The sequence below is a fragment of the Podarcis pityusensis genome (assembly GCF_964106645.2).
Source record: "Podarcis pityusensis genome assembly, chromosome: 13".
Taxonomy (NCBI): domain Eukaryota; kingdom Metazoa; phylum Chordata; class Lepidosauria; order Squamata; family Lacertidae; genus Podarcis; species Podarcis pityusensis.
In genome coordinates, this window is record NC_138038.1 from 38,363,140 (window position 1) to 38,384,754 (window position 21,615).

Consider the following 21,615-nt stretch of genomic DNA (forward strand, 5'->3'; position numbering starts at 1 on the left):
GTGGCCGACTCTGGGGTTGTGGCGCTCATCTCGCTTTATTGGCCGAGGGAGCCAGCGTACAGCTTCTGGGTCACGTGGCCAGCATGACTAAGCCGCTTCTGGCGAACCAGAGCAGCACACGGAAACGGCGTTTACCTTCCCGCTGGAGCAGTACCTATTTATCTACTTGCACTTTGACGTGCTTTTGAGCTGCTAGGTTGGCAGGAGCAGGGACCGAGCAACGGGAGTTCACCCCATCGCGGGGATCCGAACTGCCGACCTTCTGATCGGCAAGCCCTAGGCTCTGTGGTTTAACCCACAGCGCCACCCGACATCTCTAAAACAGGGACTTAGGTACACACGACCAAAGGGAAAGCGGAACACGTAGAGAGGTGGTGAATTTGTTTAAATTCTTTGACAATGTGCCAGAAACTCCCAGATCTCTTGGTGAAGGGTGGTAGGAATGAAGAGAAAGGAAAGACAGGAATTCCTGGGTCCTGGCAGTCGCACCCGTGGTTCCAGAGATTTTAGAAAGGCCACAAACTGAAGGCTCTTTGGAGAGGCACTGCTTGGAAGAGCTAGGACACCTGGGTTCTATTCCTGGTAATGCAGCTTCATCACGAGATGATCAGAGTTGACCTACATCCTGGGGTTAATTACAGGCTGAGCCTCCAGGAAGCTGCCTAGGGAGGGAAAGCACGTGGTACTGTTTTTGTTTAGACACCAGACCGGTTAGGCAGAGCTTGGCTGGCTCCCAGGGCTAAGAAGAAGCAGGTCCCAGGCACCCTGACTTCCCTGCTGTTTCTCCCCTCCACTCACGAGCCTGTCCATACCTTGGTAACCCTTTTCTCATTGCTCCCTCTCTTTTAGGGCTTTCGGGGGGCTTCCTCCCGCCACCGCCCACACAGCTTCCCCTCTAGGGACTATCTGGTTCTTCACAACTCCCCTGAAGCTTCTCCCACTTGCGTGACCCCACCACAATGGTGAGGCTGTCCAAACCCAAAACTTTCCAAGCCTATCTGGACAACTGTCACCGACGCTACAGCTGCGTGCATTGCCGGGCACACCTGGCCAACCACGACGATCTCATCTCCAAGGTGAAAAGGGGGGGTGGGACGGTCCCTGGCACACTGCTATAGCGGGGGGGGGGGGGCGGGCAGCTCTCAGCACCAGAGGGGTTGTTTTTCCTCAGTCAATTGGTTTTCTACACTTGATCTTAGCCAAAAGGAGGAGGAAGAAAGAATAGATAACATAAAAGTTGGGGGGAAAGGGTCAGGAAACTAAAGGGAGTCCTACTCTGATTTGCTGATATTAGCCCCATCTCAATAATCAGACAGCGATCATGTATCTAGCATTTTTAGTGTGCCTTTATGATCTTTTATCTTTGCTTGTCCTCACAGCAACACTGGGGGGGGGGGTCACTTGACAACAAAATCAAGAAACCGGGTAAAAACACATTAGCACAAGGAAGCATTCACATTTTGCAGTTGTCCAGGACAGTGTGGATTTCCCAAAGCCATGTGCAGACTGTGGCAGGCACAGGATTTGAACTCTGATCCCTTGGATTGAATATTTTACCTACTGCCGCAGCTCCAGCATGAACAGTCTCAGTCGAAACTCACAGCACTGTATGCTCCATCCCTTCCACTGCCTAGAGCCCTGGAATTGGGCCAGGTTATTCTGGGGAAATCACCAAGGCTCACCTCCCAAGTGGGCCAGGCTATAGGCCTAGAAGCTTTTCCTTGGTGAGCAATTTATAAATGCTCAGTAAGGAAGGGGAGGGATTAGAACACTTGCCAATTGTGAGATCATATCCTAGGGAGCTACAGTTAACAAACAGGGACTATTTTAGACTTCCCCAGTGCTCAAAAGTAGAGGGCCGCTGATCAGAAGTGGAGAATGAAGGCAGAGAAGGAGGAGAATTTAGGTGGGCAGCTTACAGGGAGTGGGGGGGGGGGGGTATTGTCTTTCCAGAGCCTAACATTCAACTGCCATCTCCACCCTCTTGTGATTGAGATACTGCAAGGTCAACAAGTTTGAGCTGCTGGCTGATTAATCATTACACAGAATCCAGTGTGGAGAGATGGGGTGTGCCTGAAAACAAGCCAGAGAACAAATAAGGAAATGCAGAAGGGAGCTGAGAAACCAGGGCTGAGGCTAAGGACCATCAGTGGAGGGGGGGGGGGGAGAGAGAGGTATGCAGCTGGAACAGAAGTCTGCTAGTTAGGGCTGCTAACACCACAAGAAGTCTGTTTATCTTTAAGGTGCCACAGGACTCCTTTTGTGTTTGCTGTCATTTGTTTGCCGTAACTAACATCATGTCTATCCCTCTGGATATGTTCTCTTTTTTTAACCTGTTTTTTGTGTCTCTTGTCATTACAGTCTTTCCAAGGAAGCCAAGGTCGGGCATATTTATTCAACTCTGTGTGAGTATCGCAGGAGGGGAGCAGCAGACTTAAGGCATAAAACTATAAAAGACAGCTACATACAAGGTTGAAGCAGCCAGCAACAACCAACCCTAAACCTTTATGTGGTCTTAAAAGTGGCTGGGGAAACCCAGCCAGATGGGCAGGGTATAAATTATTATTATTATTATTATTATTATTATTATTATTATATTAAAATGTTAGGTCTACAAGCTTGTGCTCTCAGGTGTGATGCTTTTCAGTGGAAGAGTGTCCTTTTCCTTGTCTGGGGAGCATTTTCTTGTGTGAGTTCCCACGTATAGCTTGAAAAGCTGCAGCCTGGAGACAGATTTATGACTGTTCTCTCATTTCGCCATACATAGCGTGGGCTTGTTCACTGGAAGCGCCTCAGAAGCACAGGGCACAAGGTGGGGATAATACACTCACTTCCCCAACTCTTAAGGTCAGGAAGGCGGCTGGGTTTATTCCCGTGCTCATCAGAGGGGGCTGTTCGTGGGAAGCAGAACTGTGGGCCCTGGCCAATACCTGCCTAGATTGAGGCCCATCACTGATCTAAAGACAAGGTGAAACTCAGACTAGGAAAGCATCACGGACTCCAACACCCTCTCTCTTTCCCCCCTTGCAGGGTAAATGTTGGATGTGGCCCAGCAGAGGAACGGGTGTTGCTGACAGGCCTGCATGCCGTGGCGGACATCTACTGCGAGAACTGCAAGACCACACTTGGATGGAAATATGTGAGTCTCCCTTGGCATCCCCCATGCCCTGCTCCCCTAAAGACTCACACGCTGCCTTAAAGGAAGCTCACGCTTTCGTTCTCTCGTTCTGCAGGAGCAAGCCTTTGAGACAAGCCAGAAGTACAAGGAGGGCAAGTACATCATTGAACTCAACCACATGATCAAGGATAACGGCTGGGATTGAAAAAAACAAACAGAAACAAAACGATACAAACGCTGCCACCTTTGGACAGCTACATATGTAAGGGGTGGAGCGCCAGAAATGACAATTTCCACAAGACTTGCCTCTGCCTTCCTAACCAAGGGGCTACCATCCAAACCACCTTCAGGTGCACGGAAGCTGTGAAGGAAGCAGCACTTCCGCCAGGAGGACATACTCGGGGCTCGGATATGTCGCCATCGTGTGGCAAGAAGTGGCAGCACACCAGGAGACACCTAGGCCAGGGGCAGTGTGCAAGAAGGGGTTTGGGGTGGGGTTTGTTGTACAGAGGGAGTCTGCATTAAATCACACAGGCGGGGGGTGGGGATGTACAGTGGGGCAGGGAAGGGGTGGGTTGTACAGTATTTGTGAGTTTGTGCGAGTATGTATTATATAAATAAAAGCATTGAAGTGATACCGTTTTTTTCCCTACGGTGGGGGGCGGTGTAGACTGCAGTGTCTGCCTAGAAAGGGATGTACTGATGACTCCAGTCTTGAGTAGTTGTGGCCTTGTTTGTCCCTCGTTATTTATTTGTTTCTGGCATTTCTAACCACCCCACCTTTTTCTAAAGGCCATATTCTTGGCAGGTTCCATATGCCAAGAGCCAATAAGGGCAGCAGCAAAACAACAAATACATTACATATAAGTGTTAGTGACTACTCCATTAGCCACACCTCCGTGTAAATTGCATCACTTCACAAGGTCCCAGTGAGAGAGACAATGAGCTTTGAACAAAGGGAGGTTCTGAGAAAACAGGCAGTCACGCACCCAGCATACTGTAAGGCAGATTTCCATATTTCCCAAGGTATCCTTCCCAGGGATGGGAGAGGAGTCTTCATTAGTTTACACAGCCTTTAAGGCAGCAGTAGTTCCTGCACAAACCACACAGAGAGAAAGAGAGAAATCCGTTTCAAAGGTCCAAGAGCAATGAGTCTCCTTCCTTGGTGAAGAATAGGAAAACTCGGGTGCAAACTATGGTTTGCTCATCCTGCCCATTTTATCTGGGAGACTAGCTCACCTATCACAGACAATTCATTTTGCAGATTTCCTTCTGCACTAGGATGGCGTTCACCACATCTCTTGACAACAACCAAACCTACAGCATAATTTCAAAGAAGGTGGATTTTCCAAGTCCCAGACAATTCAACAGCTGAAGAATAAGACGACCAGGAAGGAACTGAGAGGGAGATCAGCTAGCAAAGTTCCCCTTCTCTTCTCTGGTTATGAAGCAAGAGGATTTAGCAACTTCTCCTTCCCATCATGCCCCCAAAGCTACAAATTATATGCATAAGTGCTTGCATCTTCAAAGACGCCTACTGACCCACTTCAACCACAATTCCTTTGTCCTAAACGGCACTGCTCAATCGCTCCCTCTGCTGCCCAGTGACAGAATTAGACCGCCAATTTTGGATTAACTCACATATAGCATCTGGCAATATGCAACTCTTATTGGAGCGGTTCTTGCAAATGGCAAACTTGGATTAAAATACTTGCGCCACACTATGCAGCATGTTCTTTTGACCCCCTAATATGAATTAGTTGCCACATCATACCTTTCTCTTGCCACAATAAGTCAGAGGACAAAAGGATTGCTTTCCTATTTTATTTAAGTATCTATGAAAGTGTTTTTAAAACTTAAGAACCAGCTCACTGGCCCAGAACAAAACCTATTCAGCCCAGTGTCCTGTCTCCCAACAGTGACTATCGTGATGCTGCACCAGCTTTGCTCCCAGCATCCTCTCGTCAACAATATACAGCCTTTGAATAAAATCATGGAACTGCAGAGTTGGAAGGGACACCGAGGGTCATCTAGTCCAACCCGCTGCAATACATGAAACATGCACACAGCTGTGCCTGGGTGGGCTCAGGCCACCAGCTTCTGGCGCCACAGGTCTGGGAGTTCCATTTTAGAGAGCAAAAGATTTCCAGTTTCCCCTGACCCCCAACAGCTGTGCATCTATAGAGAGGCTGCTGTCATCACCCTCCTGGATTCAACTGCCATTGGCACAGGGCAGGTGTGACTGCTCTCCTAGCCCAGACAGACGGCTAGAACGACAGGCATTTAGGGTTGGGAGGCAAAGATAGAATTCTAGATGGGATTCAAGCGCGGATATATTTCCCCCCCTCCCCCACCCCCAATAATCAGAAAGCTGTATGGAATCTGCTTCACTTCATAGAAATCCTCAAAGCATATTAGTATCAGGAGCAACTACAAATAAACTGAGTTTTACTAATCCGGAGACCGCAGAGATGAACCTTTGAACACTTATTCCATGCTTAACAGGGAGGGAGAGGCCTTGGCAGGAATTGTGGGGAGCTTGTCTGCTGACATTGCCATCTCCTATAGTAACTACCTACAGCAAGAGTCTTACATACTCTTTGTTGTTTAGTCGTTTAGTCGTGTCCGACTCTTCGTGACCCCATGGACCAGAGCACGCCAGGCACGCCTGTCTTCCACTGCCTCCCGCAGTTTGGTCAGACTCATGTTTGTAGCTTCGAGAACACTGTCCAAACTCTACCTTTGCTTAATATCTTCTTCTTTGGAGATCACTCGTGGCCAAGTAAGGTTGTCTTCTATAAACACGGATTTTAACAACGAGTCCGTAAGTGACTGTAGTTCTGGACCCACGTCCTTCCACAGTGGGGACATTGGTTCCTGGGTGGGAGTTGATCACGGTGTGGATTTGCCAAGAGTGCCTTCCTCTTAGCATGTTTCTCCCTTGTGTTCTGAGTTTGTGCGTCTTCAAAGTCCATGACACCTTTGGTAAAGGCTGTTCTCCACCTGGAGCACTCACAGGCCAGCGTTTCCCAGTTGTCAGTGTTTATACTACTTTTTTGAGATTTGCCTTGAGACAGTCTTTAAACCTCTTTTGTTGACCACCAGCATGACGCTTTCCATTTTTAAGTTCGGAATAGAGTAGTTGCTTTGGAAGATGATAGTCAGGCATCCACACAAGATGACCAGTCCAACAAAGTTGATGTTGAAGAATCATTGCTTCAACACTGGTGATCTTTGCTTAATCCAGTACACTGATATTAGTTCGCCTGTCTTCCCAAATGATGTGTATTAACCTTCACTTAATATAACGAGAAGTGACACGGCCAATCTCATTCCTCCATCCCTTTAACCCCCACCCTCCAAGAATGCCAAAGGCAGTGGGCAGGTTTCAGGGAGAGGGAAGGTTGCTTAGGCAGGAAGAGGATGCAAATTCTCTATTTTCATTGGGCATTTCCTTAAAGCAGCAGAAGAGGGCGCTCAAATCCCACACACAGTATTGGCATCATTACAGTACTGCCCTGTTGCTGCCCATCAGAAAAAGTTGGGGCATGGTGCTTTTACCCCAATATCTCTTGGCACAACTCGAAAGCTCACACAGTGGCATACCAAGCAAGTTATTCTTAAAGCAGGGTTGTTAAGAAAGTAATTTTAAAAACACCAACAACACTTTGGGCCCCTCTGTGTTATTTATACGTTCATGTGGTTTCAGGTACACACATGTTTCAGTAAAAACAAATGCACACAATGGCTATGCCCTAGAACAGCTGGTCATGGAACTGACCAAAGAAGCAGCAACCCTGGCCTTCATCTTACGTGGGCCATGACGTGTAGGTCCTAGTGCAAGATTATAGAATCGCAGAGTTGGAAGCGACCCTGAGGATCATCTAATCCAGCCTTTCTCGACCTGTGGGTCCCCAGATGTTGTTGAACTACAACTCCCATCACCCCTAGCTAGCAAGGCCAGAGCTCAGGGATGATGGGTGTTGTAGTCCAACAACAGCTGGGGACCCACAGGTTGAGAACTGCTAAATCCAACCCCCTGCAATGCAGGAAAATGCAGCTGTGCCTTATGGGGATTGAACCTGCAACCTTGGCATTATCAGCACCATGCTCTAACCAACTGAGCTATCCAGCTTTTATTTCTGAAGTAACTGGAAACGGCAAGGATAATGCTATCAAATGTGACTTATATTTAAGTGAACTGCCAGGAAAGTCCAACAGTCATGTTTCATGTCAAAAGAGGAAACCTCTCCAGAAATTAGGGGAATGGTAGGAAGGAAGTTAAGGGGTTTAAATCTCTCCAGAACGCTTGACGTTTGTTCAAAACCACAAGAGAAGTTCAGCTACAATGTGTACCACACAGGTCAGGAAAAGTACCACAAGGGCCAAGAGGATGCCAGCACAGTTCATGAGAAGAGTCAAGGAAGCTATTGCAGTAAGAGGTCTTCCTTCAGAAAATGGAAGACCTCTTGTTCTCATTCTTGTCCAAATGAGAACAAAAGGGAACACAAAACTCTGGCCAAAAAAAGAAAAGAAGCAAGCAGACAATAAGGGATGCAAAAAAAAGAAACCGAGGAGCACATTACTGGCTAAAAATGGTATTGAAACACATCAGAAGCAGGCAACTTGGCAAGGAGGCATTTGGACCTTCAGACAACAAGGCAGTCAAAGGTGTGCTAAATGAGGGAAATGAGTTTGCAGAGAAGCTGAATGAGCATGTTGCATCTGTCTCTACAGCAGAAGGTGTAGGGCACATCCCTGGGCAGAGGTGGCACGGAATGCCTTCGGAACAAGGATAGCCTAACCTCTGTGGCCTACGCTTCAGTAATCTCTAAACTGGATTACTGCAATGTGTTATACATGGGGCTGCCTGTGAAGACGGCTTGGAAACTTCAGCAGGTGCAAAATTTGACAGCCAGGTTGCTCACCAGAACAAGACAGTTTGTGATATATATATATATATATCCATTTTTAACAATATTATAACATCATATCTCCATTTATACGTTTTTAGCTCCACCAAGCCACTTGACTTCCCTCCGTTCTGTCATCTGGTTTTTATAAAGCATATCTTAAATTCACACATTTATACCGTCTCAATTCTACATTTATCCTAACTTATCCTAAACTTAATGCACAAAATAGAAAATTTCTTCCAATAAACACTGCATGATTTATCTCAGTCCTGCTAGTGTCTTTACATGTTTACAATAACTGTCTATATATTGAATAAATTTACTCCACTCTCTCTGGTAAGCTTGGTCGCTCTGGTGTCGGATTTTCCCTGTCAGCCTTGCTAAAGAACAAGACAGTTTGACCACATTAACGCTGATCCTGACCTGACTGCACTGGCTGCCAATTAGTTCCCAGGCCCAATACAAAGTGCTGGTGCTGACCTATAAAGCCTTGCACAGCTCAGGACCCCAATACCTTTAGGACGGCCTCTCCCCATACAAACCAACCCAGACCCTGCACTTGTCACCTGAGCCCCTTCTTTACACCCTCCCTTCCCAAGAAGTTTGGGGGGTGGCAACATGAGAAAGGGCCTTTTTGGTGGTGGCTGCCCATTTGTGGAATGCTCTCTCCCAAAAGGCTGATCTGGCGCCATCATTACATGTCTTTAGGCACCAGGCAAAAGCATTCCTCTTTACCCAGGCCTTCGACCATTAAATAACCTATGGCCTGTTAAATGTGGGGGAGACTGTTGTTATGATTATTTTATTATTATGCTGTGTATTATATTTTTATTATTATGTTGCGTAAATTATGTTATTAAAGTTGTATACAGCCCCGGGATCTTTAAATAAAGGGTGGTGTATAAATCAAACAAAAAAAATATATGGGTGCAGAATTCATCACCTTATATTTTAAGAATTCTAGTGTCCTGCCCTTAGAACCACAGAGACATAAACACAGACATAATTTCCAGTGATGTCTACAAAGTCAGCAGCAAAGCCAAATAACTTCCAGCAATCAGGAGAAGGACTTCTGTGACTTAGCTAGCTCCTTGCCCTTTTATCATGGCTAGGAAAAGGAGAATAAATTCTGCAAAATAAGTAACTGCGTGCAGATTTGTTTAACTGGCACAAATTGGTCAGGTTGCAGAATTCAGTCTTTATGGGAGCATAATTGGAGATGTAGTGTGGCACAGCGGGGACTAGCATGTCACATTAAAAGGTAAAGGTAAAGGGACCCCTGACCATTAGGTCCAGTCGTGACCGACTCTGGGGTTGCGGTGCTCATCTCGCTTTATTGGCCGAGGGAGCCGGCGTACAGCTTCCGGTTCAAGTGGCCAGCATGACTAAGCCACTTCTGGTGAACCAGAGCAGCGCACGGAAATGCCGTTTATCTTCCCGCCAGAACGGGAGCTCACCCCGTCGAGGGGATTCGAACTGCCAACCTTCTGATCGGCAAGTCCTAGGCTCTGTGGTTTAACCCACAGCACCACCCACGTCCCTAGAATGTCACATTAGAGCTGGGTAGATGCAGGTTCAAACCCCAACTCAGTCATGAAGCTCACTGCGTGGCCTTTGGCCAGTCATTACCTCTCTCTGGCCAGTCATTACCTCTTTCTCTGCTGCTCCAGAGAAGCGGACACGGAGCAATGGATCCAAACTACAAGAAAGAAGATTCCACCTAAACATTAGGAAGAACTTCCTGACAGTAAGAGCTGTTCGACAGTGGAATTTGCTGCCAAGGAGTGTGGTGGAGTCTCCTTCTTTGGAGGTCTTTAAGCAGAGGCTTGACAACCATATGTCAGGAGTGCTCTGATGGTGTTTCCTGCTTGGCAGGGGGTTGGACTCAATGGCCCTTGTGGTCTCTTCCAACTCTATGATTCTATTCTATTCTATTCTATTCTATTCTATTCTATTCTATTCTATTCTATTCTAGAGCTGGGTAGATGCAGGTTCAAACCCCAACTCAGTCATGAAGCTCACTGTGTGGCCTTTGGCCAGTCATTACCTCTCGGTCTGACCACCTCATAGGGCTCTTCTGAAGAAAACATGGGGAAACAACCCTATTCACTGCCCTAAGTTCCTTAGTGGAAGGACAGAACAAAAACACATAAAAGTGAACAAATACAGAATTTTGACCTTTGATTTGTTAAAGAACATTCTTGTTGATTACAGACACTCCTCTTTTGTTGAATAGGGCTATGCATACATCTTACCATCAACAGCATAATCAGTGGTGTGCAAACTTTTTTCAAAGAGGGCCAGATTTGATGAAGTGAAGGGCCGTGAGGGCCGACCAAAGTTGTTGACCTTTTTATGATTTTACCCCAAAGTTGTGAGGTTTTTTTAGGATTGAAGTTGTTGGGGGTTTTTTAGGATTTTACCCCAGGAGATAAAGTGCCACGGGGTTGAATTAAATCGACTGGTGGGCAGGATTAGGCCCCCAAAACGGACTTTGGACACGCCTGGCATAATACATCCTGAGGCATCACAATACTTAATTACTCCTCTGTCTGTTCCACTTGTGCCATTATAGTGTGCAATCACATAGTAGTTTCCACGACCAATTAAATTAACAGTTTAGAAAATATTGTACCACAATGAGCTTCCAGAGAACCAAGGTATCCTGGCTCTCCAACTGTGGATATAAACTCAAGGACCTACTCTGCACTCCCAAGGATCTGACAGTCCCTTTGCAGCTGTCCTGTCCAGCTGTGAAAACATCTGGATGACAAATGACCATGGCACCTCCTCCCTCACCCACTTGTAAACCAAGGATCCCATAGGTCAGGATCAATCAGGAAACTTTGGAGCAAGGGTGTTAATTAGGCAATTAGGAGAAATCAAGTGGTGGGCTCAGAAAGGGACTCAGCTGACTGTTCTTAATGAAGTCTGAGGTGGGACTGGGCATGGGGGGGGGCTTAAATTGGGACAGAAGAGATGAAGTGGGGATTGGACAGGAATGGGGAGGGGGGAGTGGATTCTGCACACATCTTGCATGACAGCACACAGGCCAGAGATGAAATAGCAGGGAAGGAGGAAGTGGGATAAAATAGAGCAATGTTGACAGAAATAGCTAGGAGGTGTGTAAGGATGGGACGCCCTGCGACAGAGAATATATATGTCCCTGCTACTTCTCTCCCTTGTTCCCCTGCCTTAAGCCCCAAACCCCTCCCCTCTTGAGGTGTGAATGTGCCATTTGGGGTCTCACTTCAAAGGGTCTTAGCAGAATCATAAATACAGCCCCAGCCAGGGGCTCCTCAGGGAAAGAGAGGATCTGCAGGGTGGATGCATCCCAGACTTGCCTCCAGAGACAGAACCGGGGAAAGCTGGCTCCCAGCCCCTCAACCCTGCTCTAGCCGAACAGCCTCCCTTCCTTCCAGGCTCCTACTCTGCACCCCACTCCCCCAGAGGTCCCCTTACGACTTGCACCATCCCTCTAACCCTCTAGACCTTCCTTCCTACCCAGAGAAAGCAGGAGCCCTGGCTTCCAGTCTCACCTGTTCTAACCCACGAGGTCCTCACTCCTTTCCCAGAGAACCCAGAAGTCCTGGCTCCAAGGCTTCCTGCAGCACCCCATGTATCACCCCACAGAGATGTTCTCACAGTATGGGGGCTCCTATCCTCTGCGACCTCCCCCGCCTCCCGGGGCTGGGTATCCCCAGGGTCAGGCACCTCAATATGAAGCCTTCAGATATCCAGGTGAGAAATTGGGATATGATGGTGGGGAAGGTGGTGGTGGAGGTGGTGGGAGAGGGGGAGGGGGAGGGGGAGGGAAATTAAAAGCCAAAGTAAGATTACAAGGGTGAGTAAAGGAGCAATCACATACCAAAAATGTTGACTGAGCTGAAGTGCATCCTCATTTCAGCCACACTGGCTGATGCTGGGCCAGTCACCATGTCTCATTCTAATATAACCTACCTTACATGGTTGTTGAGGAAGAAGACCGCATGTGCTTCCTTAGACTCCTTGGAAGAAGGGTGGGATAAAAGGACAGAAACATATGAGAGCCACAGTTTGTGGGATTTTTTAGAATGGGGGTGGGCTGGAGTTGCAATGTGTTAAGAGATTAGAGCAGACGGAACTATAATAAGGAGGACTTCCAGGTTCTTTGGGAGGGAGAGTGGTTTAGAGAAAGGGGAGGGGGAAGTCTGCAATCCAGGACTTCTGTGCTTGGCAGGAGAGAAGTGGGATAGAACAGAATGGGGACTGGGTGGGAACCAAGACTGGTGAATTCTCAGAGATGGTTGAATGGGGCAAAGGGATTTGGAGGCCAGAGTTGCTTTATGCTCTGGGAGAAATGTAGGACTTAGAATCTGAAGGCGGGGGGGGGGGGGGGGACAACAGGAAGGCTGACAGCAGGTACCCAAAGGAGGGGCATGAGTAGGACTCAGTGGTACCCAGAAAAGAAGAAAGCAGTTGTGGGTTTAACAGGCCAGTGGGAGGGCAGGCTGGGACAGAAGAAATGCAAAATTCACATAAATTCCATTGCTTGCTTCCTGCTCCCCACATCAGCTGGACTTTTAGCACCCAAGACCAACTGGTCGGAGGGGATGAGAGGGGGGAGCAAACAGGCGGAAACCAGCAGGAGGGTGACAAATTCCTGGGATGAAGCCCCTCAGTCTTGCCTGCAAGCCCCTGTCTTTCCCGCCCCCCCCCAGCTCAACCAATATCCCTCAGCTCCACCAGCCCTCTTTTCTGACTTGTTCCCTTCTCTTCTCTTCCCTGCCGCCAGACCTTGATGCTGCCCCTAAGCTGGATAGCTTCTTCCCTGGGTTGGAACCCCCAGGGCGCCTCCTGCCCTCTGCTCCTGGCCTCCCTTATGGGTCAGGCCAGCCTCTCCCATCCGGCCCCCCACCAACTACACGCCTACCCCCGGGAGTACGGATGAGCCTGGAGAATGGAGAACTTTGGAAGCGTTTCAGTGGGATTGGTACAGAGATGATCATCACCAAGGCAGGCAGGTGAGATGCCAAGCAGGAGGTAAAAGAGAAAAAAGTGGACCTTGAGCTCCAGAACCTTGTCCCAGTGCTAGTGATTTCCCAGCCACATGCAAAACCAATGCTTCTGAACCAATGTGGACTGCATCTTCCCCAGTACTGAGTAATCAGAGCCAGTGAATATCCCCTTTCTCCTTAGAAATTACAGCACTGCTCAAGAAACTCAGAATCAGGGAAGATTAAAGGTAAAGGTAAGGAGACCCCTGACCCTTTATCTTTAGAGTTTAGAGTTTAGATTTATTTGAGGCTGATAAACATAGCTCTCTATTTCCTTCATCCCTCCTGTAAGTTCCATACTAGATCCTGGGGGGAAGTGTCATCAAAATGAAATGATTGACAGTACATTCAAAGCACACAAAAGACGAAATAACTTATTCACATTTCCCAGAATTAATCCATGGGATTCAATGCCACATGATGTGATGATGATCTGAGATGACTTTGGAAAGATTAGACACTTAGACTTAGACACACACACAGAATACAACTATCTGCAACTAATGGAACCTTCATGTCAGAGGCATATATATGCACACTGAAACAATTTTAGGGAGTTTCCGCTGTGTTGTATGGAACTTAGTACTGAGATGGGATATATATCATCAGGAACTGTTAATCTTCTTCACTTTTCCCTGTACATAGATGTCCAGTATGACAGGATCACTCACCCTGCTCTTTTATTTTTCTGAATTTGTCAGCATCAAAAATGGAAAAAAAAATAATAATTTGTGCCAACTACTGCTGAGGGTGGTGGCGGCAGCAGGAGTAAGTGGTGGTCCTATTCTTCCCCCTGCCTTTTGTTATGTCTCACTGATGAAACCTCTCCCCCCCCCCCAACCGCTGCCTGCCCAGTTAAAATATTCTAACCCACATTTTTAATCAACTTTGCAGGCGGATGTTTCCACAGCTGAAAGTTTCAGTAACAGGACTGGATCCTGAAGCCAAGTACCTGCTGCTAGTGGATGTGGTCCCAGTGGGCAGCTCCCGGTACAAATGGCATGGCAAGCGGTGGGACGCCAGTGGCAAGGCTGAACTGCCCCCGCCAGACAGGGTCTACATCCACCCCGACTCGCCTGCATCAGGCGCCCACTGGATGCGCCAACCTGTATCCTTCCACCGGCTCAAGCTCACCAACAACACACTGGATCCCCATGGACATGTATGGCCAGGGGGAAAGGGCACTTTGGGCATGAGGCATAGGATATTAAGTGGAAAGGAATATAGCTGTAGGGAATGCTCTGAGCACCTCAAGGGAAAAATGGGTTAAAAGAATGGCACTAACAGATATTTGGCGGTTCAGATTGCTAACAATAATGGATTATGGCTATGGGTTATATAGCAAAGAGGCATACCCAGGGTTTTGTACAATTTGTGCTTAAAATAAAATCTCCTCCAGCATTCTGAAATTCTACATCGTCTGCAAATTATATAAACTAAACACAATAGATATGTTGCTTTCTCTCTCATGTATGCTGTAGTTGAGATTCCAGAATGGAAGGGGGTCGGACTAGATGACCCTCGGGGTCCCTTCCAACTCTACAATTCTGTGATTCTGTGCATAATTTATTTTGCTCCCATCATTCATGAGAAAGGGCAAGTAACTATGCAGCTCCCTGAAGCCCCATATTTGGATCATTAGAAGTCTACTCAGTCCATGTGATTTCACCAGGGACTGAAACCTCATTATGTAGCCATAAGGACTAGAATCTTGCTGTCCTTCTTAATGTACGGTGAAACAGAGATTCTCATGCGAGTGAATCCTGCAATTTAACATAAAAAAGCCTGTGCTTTGGGCAGATTCACAGAATTTACACTGGCCCTGACTACAACAGGAGCTAAAATATCTGTTTGCATTAAAAATGAAATATGGTAGGAAAAACTGTTTGGACAAGTAAACAGATAATATGACTCACCTCTGGCTCTTGCACCCCCTTCTCAGCTGATTGTTCACTCCATGCACCGTTACCAGCCGAGGATACATGTGGTTGGAGCCGGAGGACGCCGTGGGGCAGGCAGTGGCTGCGCTTCCTTCACCTTTCCCGAGACCCAGTTTCTGACTGTCACGGCCTACCAGAACCCACAGGTGAGAAACAAGGCCGCTGTTATAAATTTAATATTTGCATCTAAAAGGCCCTTCCCCATTGGTGGCAGGAAGCAGGGATGTGTCACCTTGGACAAATGATTTATCCATTTCCCGCCCTCACTCCCCCCCCCCCCATTGCTTATCCCTGAAGGAAAGGCACTTTTTTTCATCAGCAAATGATAATCAAATCAAAAACTGGCCATTAAAAAAAGGCAGCAGTCCTGAGAATTCTCAGGCGAACATCAACTCCGTCAAATTCTAAAGGACTTCAGAGGAAATGTGTTTAGAATAGAAGCACAAATGTGAGACAGAGCTTCATTTTAGATAAATAGCACAGGAGACCCTCCCCAGAAAGTTAATTTAGCTTTCTGTGAGACCAACACCCCACTCCATATTATTTTTTGTGCCTGTTCTTTTCACCAAGCTCCAGAAATGGCAGCCTTCCAATGCTCATTTCCTTAGAGACACTCTGGAATTGGCACAAATATTAATCCATCAACATATTCCTGAACCACCACCGCTATTTTGTGGAAGTGTGGCAAGAAGATGCCTCTGTTTTCACAAGGGTTTTACACACACACACACACACACACACACACACACACACACAGCATTTTCCCCTCACTTCTAAGTAGCAACCGAACCCCATGTCCAGAGGGGCAGGCACAAGGGATCCTAAGTGACTTCGCTTTCAATTTAATCCCATGCGACTCACTATCAATACAGCAGGAAAAATCACAGCAAACTAAAAACCATTCCAACACTGCACATTTTGGAACTCCGCTGACCTTCCCTGAGCATTTCTACGTCACTAAAATGGCCTGTTTTCCTTTTCTCTGGCCATATCCCTTTGCCCCCTCATGTGACACTTTTCCTTTTAAATAGTGCTGCAAAAATATATTCCCCCCCCCCCACACTTTTTTTTGCATCTCTGTGACATGGGGCAAACCTTACATTTCACTTACCTCCATGAATCTGGGATTGTTGACGCCCTCCGCCTTCCTATGAAGCTCTCTTCCCCCACTTGTCCACCTCCATAAAACTCAGGCCTGAGGCCTCCCTTCTTCACTTGCTCACCCACATCTCTTGATGCCATTACAGCTAGAACACAATGGCTTCTCCTCAGGATTCTTCCACCTCTAAATCACCTCAGCTCCTTTCTCCTCCTGACCATATCCCTTCACTCCACAACCTTTCACCTCATGCTGAATGGTGCCCTTCCACCTCTGCATGGGCCTGTGCAGCCCTCATCATTTTGTAACTCCCCTATGTGTCCTTATTTATTACTCCACTCCTGTGTTTCTTTCCACTTTTGAATAGCTCTTCATACCTCTCAACCAAAATATCCTGTCCTCTACTCAGTCAGAGCCTTTACTTTTCATTGGGAGTCTTTCCATGTTTTGCGATATTCCTTTGTAAGTTTCTGCCCTAAAATATACCCCCCCACACACAAATTCAGCTTCTCTGTTATTTAACCATTTCCTTGGACCTTAATATCCCTTAACAAAATTATTATTAAGTGCAATTCCTCTACTCTCACACAGGGTCTACAATAGCTATTGCACTATATATCCCTCCTCCGGTCTTAAAATAGTTCTTCTGTCTCATCCCTCCCATTATGTGCCGGCCTGGGCTGATGGGAGTTGTAGCCCAATACTTCTGAAGAGCACTAGATTGGTTAAAAGCTATTTTGCACGCATACCCACTTCGAACAGTTCAGACAGACAGATATAGATATAGATGATATAGATATAGATATAGATAGATATAGATATAGATATAGATATAGATATAGATATAGATATAGATATAGATATAGATATATAGATAGAAAGAGAGAGAGAGAGCTTAAAAAAATGTTTAGGGGTACTCTCATTTTCCTACTTATATTGAAATACTGCCCCTCAATGAGGCCAAACTTAGATTCACAAAATGTTTATGAGTATGCGTACCCCTGCGTACCCCCAGAAAAAAACACTGTATATATATATATATAGCCCCAAACCTGGAAAAAACAGTAACACGACAATCAGCTCACATCTAGGTAAGAACTAGTACCAGCAAGAGTAGGAAGAGAGGTGTTTAGGAGAGCTGGCTTTGTTGACTGTCTCCTTCTCTATTACAGAAGCCCATGCAAAAGTTTTGCTCTAGGTTCTGGAACTTGAATATGCTGTCAGCATATGCCAGTATTCTATTATTTTTGAAAACATAATACAAAAGTGGAAAGATTGATCATATATCTGTGCTCGCACGCTAAAACAAATCTCAGAAAACATAAAAATATATGTGCATACACATCTAATCATACCCTTTCAATTGCCTACCTAACATTTTCCTGTTTCCTCCCCTCCCAGATCACTCAGATGAAGATAGAGAGCAACCCTTTCGCAAAGGGCTTCCGGGAGAATGGCATGAACAGCAAAAGGTGAACTGACCCGATCAGGAAAGATGTCAATGCCGTAGAGAGGAGCTATTTCAGCCCTCATATTAGCTGGCAGCAGTGATTCCCTTCCCAAAATGTTTGCCACTGACGGACGGGGGCGGGGGGGGGGGGCGTAGACCATAAAGAGATGGGCTTGTCCTCACTGGAGAAATACTGCACTTCCCTGGGCTGGAGAATCACAGGGTGCCAAGATGAATGGGCTCATAACAACTGCTACTACTAAATTTATACCTGCTGAGACCATCCATTAAAAAAGCAACCATACCAAAATGAATTATTGAGAAAATAAGAAATATTAGAAGGAGGGGGGATTTTGTCCTTGCTCAGGGCACCATATTATTACAGTCTGCCCCTGGCTTCTAACATTGCTTTTCCACATCTTATTATGGTCCCCCTTACAAAATTTAGGGAGCGCGAGGCCCGAATCAAGAGGAAAATGAAGGCAAATGAATGTGAAGCCAACATGGGGGAAAATGGTAAGAGAAAGAAACATACCTTATTCTGTCGCTTAGCTTCGTAAGACATTGTCTGGTCTCTGTCTCCTCCCACCGCTTTAAAAGCAAAACACAACATTTCTCTCCAGACATCATTAAACAAAGTGAGGATCATTTAAGTGGATACTCTGTGGGCCTCCTCACCATCCTTAACTCTTGGTAGCTACTCACTGCCCTATGTATATCCATTTCTTACAATGCCACATACAATGGCCACCTTTTGCTTCCTTTCACTGCTTGACTTTTGCGACCCCCGCCACAACATCCCATCACTTCCCTCACCCCAAGTCCTATAACTCCTTAAATTATACCTGCTGTTTCATATTTTTGCCTCCTCTGAATTGTCTTTCCCCACAATTACAATCACACCCTGCTCTGTCTTGATAGCACAAACTTGCTAGAGGGCCCTTACCTGAAAAGGTCACAACCCCTGGTACTATAATGAATTGCCTCTTTATTTCAGACAACATTCCAGAGAACCTGTTATTTTGGATATTTTTTTTTAAAGTTGTATATGTCCCTAGAGGTTCCCTCCTATGCCACATTTATGTGCTTTCTAAATCCATACGAATCCTGTTTTATTATTCCCCTTTCCCATTATATAACCTTCTGCCTGCTTTTCCTCCCCTACCTGCACTTCGCCTCCACCTAGAGAGCAAGAAAGGCCCCTGCGACTCCACCTTGACAGAGGAGACACCTCTGGAGCAGCAACCACCACCTGCGCTTCCACACCCTTCTTGCTCCTTCTACCCCACTGCAGGGATCAATCCCAGCGGAGCAGAGGCTTATGTGCAGCACCCAGCCGCCTTCCATGGCTTGCGGGGGGCATCCTCACCCTACGGCAGGTGAGCCAGCCATGTCACGTTCCTCGAGTTCTAGAGCTGTGTTGCCAAACTTCTGCCTTTGTAAAATAAGTGTGGAGCATCCCTGGGTGATCTGAATCAACCCTGGTGTTCAGGTTTCCTTTGGTGGCTGAATAAACCCTGTCCTAGGGTATAAACAGGTATAAATGTTTTTAGAGGGGTAGGGCTGATTTGAAAGCACCCTCACAGCATTTAAGATACCCAGGCAATAATTTGAAGTGCTCTGATTTCTTGCCACGCTTAATACGTTGAAGAACCTTTGCCAGAGGGAACAAAACAAAACAAAAAAACCCACTTGGCAATAGGCACTTTTTCCTTTTTATGGCATGAACAGACTTCTGGAACAAATTAAGTTCGAGAACCAAGGTACCACTGTAACTGGAATTATCTACAGTGGTGCCTCGGAAGACGAAATTAATTCGTTCCACGAGTTTTGTCATCTTGCGATTTTTTTCGTCTTGCGAAGCACGGCGTCGGGAAAGTTTTGGAAAAGCTTCAAAAATCACCAAAGTCTTTAAAAACCTCAAAAAAGGCTACCACACCGCATTCTATGAGTTGCTCCTGGAAGTCAAGTCGCAACTGTATTAACGGTGTTAAGAAAAAGGAAACAAACTTCCAAGACGTTTCCGTCTTGCGAAGCAAGCCCATAGGGAAAATCGTATTGCGAAGCAGCTCAAAAAACAAAAAACCCTTTCATCTAGCGAGTTTTTTGTCTTGCGAGGCATTCGTCTTGCGAGGTACCACTGTACAGCTACATCGTGGCATTGAAAACAAGTCAGTAGAGCACAAGACTCTTATTCTCAGGGTTGTGGGTTTGAGCCCCATGTTGGACAAAAGATTCCTGAATTGCAGAGGGCCCTCAAGGTCCCTTCCAACTCAACACTTCTATGATTCTATGTGCCCATTGTCCAAATTTTACTTTGAGAATTGCTGCAGCTGCACCTGGCAAAGACTGCGCTGTACAGTGGTACCTCAGGTTAAGAACTTAATTCATTCCGGAGGTCCGTTCTTAACCTGAAACTGTTCTTAACCTGAGGTACCACTTTAGCTAATGGGGCCTCCCGCTGCCGCCGCGCCACCACCATGTGATTTCTGTTCTCATCCTGAAGCGAAGTTCTTAACCCAAGGTACTATTTCTGGGTTAGCGGAGTCTGTAACCTGAAGCGTCTGTAACCTGAGGTACCACTGTACTCTAAACATTAGCCAACATGGTGCCCTCCATATGCTATGGTCTACAACTTCCCTCCTCACGGACCATTGGCCATGCTGACTGGGGCTGATGGGAGATGGGAGTTCAGTAATATCAGCAGGGCACTGTCATGGCCACCCTGTCTCCAGGGCATTACAAGTGCCAAGAGGCTTCTGGGGGGAGGGAAATGTCTTTAGCATATTTGTAAGTTCACTTTGCTTTTTAGTCTGAAAATAGGTGTTGCCCTCTCTAGTTAGCAGTTGGCTACCAGCTGTGATGTTCCCCACTCCCCCCCTTTTTTGGGGTGTGTTGAACAAATAAATGTACTTGTGCCAGTTGAAAACTTTTAAAAGTAAGTAGAAGTCTGCCTGACATACCAGAGTAGCTGCTAACCAACATTTAACTTACTGGAAGATACAGTTGTAAAGCAAGTTACAAAGCAAGGGTCATGCCCATGATGAAAAAAGCCACTCGAGCAATCTCTTAAAAACCTACACAAATAGATAACCTGCAGCCTTTAGTGAGGAAACACCACTTTACTTCTTATGCTAGTGCTTGATCCGTAACAGAGAGCAGCCACAAATTGTCACCAGCTGCATGCAATGGCGGAGTCTCTGAACCCAACCCAGTGCAGAAATCGCTAACTGAGAAAGGTGTTTGGCCCTTACCAAGGCCATTCTGTGGTAGAACCAGAATTAACCATGTACTGATTACTGTGGCCAACGTCCCGCACAATATGACATTTAACAGGAAGAATATGCAAGGCGAGGATGCAGAAAAGACATTCAGGGCTGTAGCATTATCTATGGGGAAGCTAGAACCAGTAGAATAAAGAAAACTATAGCTGTCTGTGGGGAGACGGAGTTGGGCAGATACACGCAATTGGAAGGTTGGTCATGTCAAGCCACTCAAAGGGGGGCCACCTGCACTTTTATCAGTGTTTGACTTACCCCTCATCTTTCCCCCACAGCCCAAATCAAGAAATGGCAGCTCCTCCATCATCCCCAACTACCAAGTCACCTCCCGAGCAATCTGATTTCAGACCTATGCTCCCGGCGAGTTGGAATGGGCTGGATATTATTCCTTTCCTTGGGGGAACAGAACCTCCTGATACCTCCTCCTTTCCCCCTTTCAAATTCAGCTTCGCACCCTACCCGCCTCCACCTCGTGTCTATGGGCCCCCCTCTGGCTATCCTGGCTCTCAGCCACCTATGCTCTAACTCTTGCTCCTCCCACAAACCCTGGAATTCCTGTCTTCTAGGTATTCTGTTTCCCCTGCTAGATTTCATGGCTTTCCCTCTTTCTTTATTACTGTCCATGTTGGGAAGGGTAAACTTGTCTGTATCCTGCCTGTCTTATAATTAAACATTTTTAAGGTCATAACATAGTGTACGTCTGTTTTCTTCCATGACATATTTAAGCAAGCTAGAATTCTGAAATTCCAGCCTAGATTTCTGCTCTGCCAGACAG

General features: G+C 46.6%; 3 protein-coding genes across 3 annotated transcripts in view; 2 read left to right on the forward strand and 1 right to left on the reverse strand.

Moving 5' to 3' along the window:
• Positions 1-3,622, forward strand: part of YPEL3 (yippee like 3) — a 6,864-nt gene extending 3,242 nt beyond the window's left edge. Inside the window, exons 2-5 of the mRNA XM_080976408.1 lie at positions 850-1,076; positions 2,362-2,405; positions 3,031-3,139; positions 3,234-3,622. Of these exons, the coding sequence (XP_080832534.1) occupies positions 960-1,076; positions 2,362-2,405; positions 3,031-3,139; positions 3,234-3,323 (360 nt within the window). The 5' untranslated portion in view covers positions 850-959 and the 3' untranslated portion in view covers positions 3,324-3,622. The remainder of the gene's footprint in view (positions 1-849; positions 1,077-2,361; positions 2,406-3,030; positions 3,140-3,233) is intronic.
• Positions 1-15,011, reverse strand: part of CORO1A (coronin 1A) — a 77,372-nt gene extending 62,361 nt beyond the window's left edge. Inside the window, exon 1 of the mRNA XM_080976391.1 lies at positions 14,987-15,011. The gene's annotated coding sequence lies outside the window, so the exon portion shown is untranslated. The remainder of the gene's footprint in view (positions 1-14,986) is intronic.
• On the forward strand, positions 11,267-21,528 carry TBX6 (T-box transcription factor 6). The gene is made up of 8 exons (XM_080976392.1): positions 11,267-11,775; positions 12,809-13,037; positions 13,965-14,232; positions 15,013-15,156; positions 17,511-17,581; positions 18,008-18,075; positions 18,746-18,938; positions 21,116-21,528. Exons 1-8 carry the CDS (start codon positions 11,652-11,654, stop codon positions 21,363-21,365), a joined length of 1,347 nt encoding a protein of 448 aa, XP_080832518.1. The 5' UTR covers positions 11,267-11,651; the 3' UTR covers positions 21,366-21,528.
• Positions 21,529-21,615: the final 87 nt, after the last annotated feature.